Raw genomic sequence first — 7,807 nt, 5'->3', positions numbered from 1 at the left:
CATTTGCTTTGGCCCCCCTACGCTGGAGAGCAAGTTTCAGAGTCTCTTCTGACATCCATCTTGATCTTTTCCTTCTTTCTTCTCTTCTTAATGACTTTTTGCTCTCTTCATTTATGATATTCTTTAGGAGATTGGTACCCCAGAAAGTTAAGTAACAAAGACATTGGGGTTTCCATGTGATGCCATTGAAACCTGTGTTTCCTGGTTCCCATCCCATCACCAATGTTATGTGAATTTTTTGAAGGGCATTTGTCCCAGCTCTTCATGAAACTTAACCCTGGAGCTGTAATCTTCACAGAAAAGTCCAGGAGGGCACTGGAAGTAATTGATTTCATTTCTGCTTTCTTCCGCCTCAAAACCAAAACAGATTTTCAGTGTTTTTAGGGAACTGCTAAATCTTTGCAAGAATTGCTGGCCAGGAAATTATTAGTTGGTCTTACATTGCCTCCAGTTCGTAAGTTAGAGGCCAGGTGGAAACTTTTCAAATACTGGATGTTGTTAAGTGCTGTTGAGTCCGTTTTGATTAATAATAACCCTGTATAGGTTTCTGGGAGTGGCTGGTGAGCTTGAACCGCCAACCTTTCAATTAAAATCAACCTTGCAGTCCAGTACATTAACCCTCAGCGCCACACCAGGACTCCATTCAAACATTCATAAAAATATAAAAAGACAATAGAATTCAAATATACTTTCTTAGCTTTCTCCTCTGTCTGTTATTTTATTTAGATTATATGCTTTAGTGTTTTTCTTTAACTAACCTGAGACTCTCTTAACAAGTACCTGTTAAAGCAGTGCTGTTTGGTGGGTGCTTTATTTTCTTGGTTGCTTGATTTTAATGGAAAGTATTGTGTCTTTTACTAAGTTAGCTGTCTGTTATTAAGTTAGCAATCATTTAATTCAGTGTCTGCAGGTGAAGAGTCCTTTGAAGACCTGACTGAAGAAAGCAAAATCCTTGCCTGGACAAACATCACCAAGCTACAGTTACACGAGCAGTATAAGATCCACAAAGAGTAAGAACATCCCTGGGCCTCTTCTTGGAACTGATAGTTCTTGTGGAATTCGGGGTCTTAACTTGGAGTTAGATATTTTTTGAACTGAGTCGAGGGGTAGCTTGCTTCAGACCTGTGACTGGTCTGTTTCAATACTGTGGGGAGCTAAAGAGCATGGCTGGCAACTTATGATAACGTGAACATTTTGGACATGCTGGATATGTACGTCTCACTTAGATAGGTGCTTCCAAATCAAAGTACAGTAACCAAAAAAGCCAAAAAAAAAGAGAAATAGGTAGTCCCTTCTTCTTTTAATCTTTTATGATGAATTGAGTGACTTTGTCCTTAGGTAAATGTTGCCCTTTCACTCTTGAATAGTTGACCATTCCATGGTGAGCATACCCAACTATTGTTTTTACCTTCCCTATATACGTATCTACTGCTTGACTAATGATTGAGCCACAAGGGTTATTTCTCTTCCAGAACTGAGGGGTGACCAAGGACCTTAGTCTCGGGTTCCTCCAGTCTCTTTAGGACCAGTCAGCCCGGTCTTTGTTTTATAATTTTGAGTTTTGGTCCATTTTCTCCCACTCTATCCAGGACCATCTAATATGATCCCTTTAGAACAGTGGGTAGCGGTATCCAGGCACCGTCTAGTTCTGGTCTCAGGGTCATGGAGACTGATGTTCACATGGTCCGTTTGTCTGTTGGACTAACTGATTCTAAGCATCTTCAGCTTTCATCATTCTTCTTCCCTCTGCAGAGGGAGAGACCAGTAGCTGCACATGGTAGTCCCATTTTCTTCGTTATAGCAATGGTTTTTCTTTTCTAAACTCCTTTAATTGGCTAGTCAAAAGGGACCCTCCCTTCCAAGGCAGTGAAGAAATAAATGGAACCAGGCACTGTATCATCACTGAACAGATGCTTAATGTCTTAGTTATCTGGTGCTGCTGTGACAGAAGTACACAGATAGGTAGCTTTCAAAGATAGAAATTTATTTTCTGTTTAGGAGGCTTCGTATCATTAGGTACCATCAAGTTGGTTCTGACTCATAGTAACCTTACGCACAACAAAATGAAACACTGCCTGTTCTTGTGCCATCCTCACAGTTGTCGTTCTGTTTGATCCCATTGCTCCTGCCACTGTGTCAATCCATCTTATTGGGAGCCTTCCTCGGTTTCACTGATCCTCTACTCTACCAAGCATGATGTCTTTCTCTAGGGACCGGTGCTTCCTGACCACATGTCCAAAGCACAAAAGATGAAATCTTGTCATCCCCACTTCTAAGGATGTGTACTTTTTCCAAGACAGATTTGTTGTGTTCTGGCAGTCCATGGTACTTTTGACTATTCTTCACCAGCCCCATCATTCAAATGTTTTTATTCCTCTACCGTCTTCCTTATTCATTGTCCAACATTCACATACATTTGAGGGCATTGAAAATTCCATGGCTTGGGTGAGGCCCACTTTTGCCATCAAAGTGATTTCTTTGCTCTGTAACATTATAGAGCTATTTTGTAGCAAATTTGCCCCATGTAAGCGCTTAGTGGTTGCAAATCAGGCTGTGAACCACAAGGTCAGTAGTTAGAAACTACCAGCTGCTCTGTGGGAGAAAGATGAGGATTTCTGCTCCCGTAAAGATTTACAGCCTCGGAAACCCTGTTCAGGGTCGATGTGACTCAACAGCACTTAACAACAACGACAACAATATGTTGTTTGATTTCTTGATTGTTGTTTAGGAGGCTAATATACAAGGTCAGAGATTCAAACCCACCAGCTGCTCCTTGGAAATGCTATACAGGGTTGCTGTGCGTTGGAACCAACTCAACAGCAGAATGGAGGGTACCAGCTTTAGGGGAAGCCTTTCTCTCTGTCTGCCCTGGGGGAAGTCAGATTTTGTTCCTCAGTGTCCTCCTAGCTTCATGTTGGTGACCAACTCTTTACCCTCTTCTGTGCTTCCTTTCTATTATTCATATCTACCTTTTTTATACCTGAAAGGTGATTAAGACACACCTTACCCTGATATGGCCTCATTAATATCAAAGAAAACTATTCCCAAATGGGATTAAATCCACAAATATGTTGGGTGGTGGTGGTGTGCCATGGAACAATTGGTAGTTTCTAATTGCTGACCTTGAGGTTAGCAGCCCGACTCGTAACCACTATGCTATCATAGCAGCCTTATATAGGGTTTCTGGGGGTGTCCTGGTGTGGCACTGTAGGTGAAGCACTGGACTGCAATGTTGGTGGTTCAAACCCACCAGTCGCTCCTTGGAAACCCTATATAGGCTACTATGAGTTGGAACCGACTTGATGACACTTAACAACAACAAGCCTTTATGGGAGTAGAAAGGCTCATCTTTTTCCTTTGGAACGACTGGTGTATTTGAACTGCTTACCTTGCTGTTAGGAGCTCTGGAAGTTTAGTGGTTACAAGTTGGGCTGATACTCTCCGTCAGCAGTTCGAAACTACTAGTGATTCTGCAGGAGAAAGATGAGGTTTTCTGCTTGCATAAAGATTTACAACCTTGGAAACTGTATGCAGGGTCGCTATGTGTCAGAACCACCACCACCACATTGCTATTAGTAGCCCAGCTCATAACCCACGATGCTACCAGGGCTCATATTCCAACACATACTCTGAAGTGACACTGCTTAACACCAGGTAGCTTAGGTTCAGTAGAGAAGCAATGAAGTTATTACAAAGAAAAGTTTCAGTAAATTTGGTCATGGCTAAATAAAGTAGAATTGAAGGTGAATCACTGTTATTTTTCCAATTGTCAACAAGAGGTTAAACATGGACTGTGGAAGCGAGGGACACTAAGAGTGGAAATGTCTTTTAGCCATAAGATTTTGCCAAAACAAAATGAGAGGTTCATAAGAGATGAGTTGATAATGTCAGGTGTGCTGGGACAGATCTAATAGACAAGCTGTGAAGAAAAAAGTACACAAATTATACAAAATTAAATCAGTGAATAAATAGGGTATGTGTCATAATACACGATTGACAGTAATCTGTAAAACTCTGATTTTAAACAGGGCAGTGACCGGAATAGCAGTCTCTTACAATGGCTCTTCAATCTTTACCACGTCCCAAGGTAGGTTTTCCTTTCTGAAAATTTACCCAGAATCCTCAAGTAGCCGGATTTCCTAATTCCTGAATAAGGAGTCTTCTTGTCTGAGCTGTCTTCACAACATAAAGTTAGAACAGTTAATGTACGGAATCTTAAAAACGTTTCCTTGTAGTTTGCCAAAAGCAAAAGTGAAATGCCTTACAGTTGCTGACATGGTTTCCTAAGACATCAGTTACAAGACAGAGAGAGCCCATTTCTCTCACTCGTCCTGTGAGTGCCTGTCAGCAGAGGGAGCCTGGTGCCTTTTAGCAAGTGCAATGTCAGTATGCTGTTGTTACTCAGCATATATTCAGAAATGTGCACTCGCGGGTTTAGCTCAAGAGCTAATCCATACATTGTTAATGTGCCTGTCCATTGTGACAGTTGCTAAAAGTCCTTGCAATGCTGGATTGGTGTGACTTGTAACTGTATCTTAAGAATATATTAGAATTTTACTGTATTGATCTTATAAAAGGCGAAGCAAAAAGCATCTCATGCTGTACACACCATCACTTTCTGTGATAGCCTGCATATATGTAACTATTAAGCATGCCCTGCCCTCCCACTCAAAACACTGTGCTGGACACCTGAGTGTGTGGGGATGAAAGGATAATATCTTAGCTCTCCTGTCTACGCAAGATGGCTAGTTTTGATTAATTTAATAACTGCCTGTTTTTAATGAGGCTACTTGCTCTTTAGTTTCTATCATAGGAAATCTTATTTTTTTATTCATTAAGGTACGAAATGGTGCTACCCATCTAATTACTACCAGGTAAATCAGTTACTACTCTAAAATTGCATTGTCATGGTATGTTATCTGTAATACTTCTTGCCTTGTTCTTTTGAATTCTTCTTCAGATTTTATCAAATACAATGTTCCACAAAGCATGATTCTATAGTAAACCCAAAAGAACTTAACATGCATTGTATATACTAGTGGGCCAGTCAGGATTACTGAAATTAAGTTGCTTATAGGAAGTAAGCAATTCATTTCCTTCCCAGGATTTCAACATTCAGAGTTTGCCAACATTACAACACAAGAAAAATGTTGCAAAGCTTAGATTCTTAGCTAGATTTGTCTGACATGGTTTATTAAATCCTTTAGTTCACTGGAAATCATGAGTTTTATAAGCATTGAAATTTCAAAACCTTGAGACTTAGTAAGCATTCTGTTCATTGTGTAGCTGCTAAATTAAAGGGAGAGTGGTTTTTTTTTTGTAAATTAAAATCAAAGCTCCAAAGCTTTTGTTTTTTGATGATTACTTTTAAATTTTAGCAACTTATATTAATTATTTATATCTATTCTGATTATCACCCCAAAATTAAGTTTTTTCCTCAGATATTCAGTATATGTGTAAGTATGTAGGTCTGAATGGGGACCCACCCCTATCTGATTAGCTTACCACAGTGTTGGACATAGTTACCCAAGCCAAGCCATGACCTTTTCAATCCCCTCATATATATATATGAAACAGAAAGTGAATTGATACAGTAGAACTGTGGTGTTGACCCCAAATATTGAACAGACTATGCATTGCCAGGAAGTCCTGGCGTGGCACTGCAGGATAACACGCTAGATCACAAGGTTGATTTGAACCGCAGGCTTGGCAATTCAGACTCACCAGCCACTCCTTGGAATTCCTATACAGGGTCACTGTGAGTCAGAACCAACTCAACAGCACTTAACAACAACAATGCACTGCTAGAAGAATGAGCAAATGTGTCTTAGAAGAAGTACATACAGCCAGATGCTTCTCATGAGTGAGACTTGGCCTTGCTTAACTTGGAAAGACCAGTTGCTAAAAAATAGCATCATGGTTGGTAGAGAGTTAATAGAAGTAAGACAGCAAACACTAAACCCATTGCTGTCAAGTTGATTCCACATAATAGAGATCAATGAGTCTGAGAAGAACTGCCCCCATGGGCTTTCCAAGGTTGTCATTTTTGCAGAACCCGACTGCCATCTTTCTCAAACAGAGAAGTTGATACATTTGAACCACCGACAGCAAGCACTTAACCACTATGCTACCAGGGTTTCTTTTGCAGAAACAAAGACCCTCAGTGAGATGGGCTGACACAGTAGCCTCAACACTGGGCTCCAATATACCTTGGGTCCTGAAGAGGACGCAGGACTGGGCGCTGTTTGGTTCTTTTGTTGAGATGGGAGCTCACCATGAGTCAGAACCAACAAGACAGGAATAACAGAGGGAACCGGGGAGCACTGGGTCTTGAGAAACTTCATGTTGTTACATACTGTATGCCTCACAGCCGCCTGTCCATGATCAGAATACCACAGACTAATTAACACTCCTAGTTGCCAATGGAAAGGGCATCCTTAAGAATCATTAGTAAGGTTGGTTCCCTGGGGAACCTGTGTTCAATCTCCTCTTGTTTTCAAGGTAATGCCAGAGAATGGATTTAGGCTCATAGTTATAAATTTCAAGGATTTCCATGTGTTGGTTTTGCTAAAATTAGATTGAAATATTAAGTAGTCATATACAAATATATTATTTTAAAGGCTCATTCTGTATCTTGTTATGTATTTACAAGTTGGGAAATCTGTTCTTACAAACATCAGATATGAAACATTTGAAGCATATTAGAACATTGTGATTTGTGAATTGAGCTGTTATGAGGTGGTTCTGGTACATTTACAGTTTCTGAAAGGCAAAAAAATGAAAAGTTTGGATTTTTAACCTGTATTCTTTAGAAAGTTAGTGGTTCTTTTCTGTCAGTGTTTATTAAGTACAATGGTATTACACCATAATTGTGCTATTTGTTAAAAAAAAAAAATTTTAATTGCCAAGATCTTTCAGGTCTTTTTTAGATGATCAGACTTAATGTTAGATTGCTCTTTTACTCTGCAGCTTTTAGCTTACATGAAACATTAGGCCTAACTCTGCAGTCAGTCCTGCTAACGTGTCAGCATTATATTGTGTCTAGACTGGGTTGGTGTTGGATGAGGTCTGAGATCATCCAGCTAGTTTATCTCAAGTTCTCCCAGGATTACACCATCTGTCGGCCTCCTAGAACAAGGAGGAAAGCTGTCATTTGTCATATTTGATGGTTAGGAAGTCTTACATGTTTGCTTTCTCATTAAATTAGATTCCACCTTGAAGATGTTTTCTAAAGAATCTAAAATGCTACAACGAAGTATATCATTTTCGAATATGGTAAATTCATTTTAATCTTATCTATGTTGCTTTGACAGAAAGTCATATAATAGTTTTGTTGGTGGTGTTGTTACACTCACATATATGTTGTTGTTGTTAAATGCCATTGAGTTGGTTCCGAGTCATAGTGTCCCTGTATAGGATTTCTGAGGTTAGCAGTTGAGTGTGTATTCTACAGTGCCACACCAGGACTCCCCACACGTATATACATATATAATAATGTTTCATTTCTCCCCAGTTATTTTTAGTTTATTTCTATGTGGTAGCTATAGACTACCTTAGATTACTTTTCAATTCAATTGAAATTTTATTCAGTTTTCCTTTTTCCTCATACTGTTGTGATTTCATTTTCAACCTAAACAATTTGAAGAGCTGCCCAGTAAAATTCTCCTTTTAATCGATGCTTTTTTTGAACTGTCAGGCTAAATATTATATACTGTTGTTGTTGTTGTTAAGTGCCATCGAGTCGGGTCCGACCCATAGCGACCCTGTACAGGGTTTCTGAGGGTGTAAATCCTTACGGGAGTAGAAA

General features: G+C 39.6%; 1 protein-coding gene across 1 annotated transcript in view; it reads left to right on the top strand.

The window, feature by feature from the left end:
* Window positions 1–7,807, top strand: part of NSMAF (neutral sphingomyelinase (N-SMase) activation associated factor) — a 110,277-nt gene that overhangs the window by 96,489 nt on the left and 5,981 nt on the right. Inside the window, exons 22-24 of the mRNA XM_006876960.1 lie at window positions 911–1,010; window positions 4,029–4,087; window positions 7,208–7,275. Of these exons, the coding sequence (XP_006877022.1) occupies window positions 911–1,010; window positions 4,029–4,087; window positions 7,208–7,275 (227 nt within the window). The remainder of the gene's footprint in view (window positions 1–910; window positions 1,011–4,028; window positions 4,088–7,207; window positions 7,276–7,807) is intronic.

The sequence above is a fragment of the Chrysochloris asiatica genome, unplaced genomic scaffold (assembly GCF_000296735.1).
Source record: "Chrysochloris asiatica unplaced genomic scaffold, ChrAsi1.0 scaffold00437, whole genome shotgun sequence".
NCBI lineage: Eukaryota > Metazoa > Chordata > Mammalia > Afrosoricida > Chrysochloridae > Chrysochloris > Chrysochloris asiatica.
The sequence above is the reverse complement of the archived record's forward strand: the minus strand, read 5'-3'. Positions and strand labels throughout refer to the sequence as shown.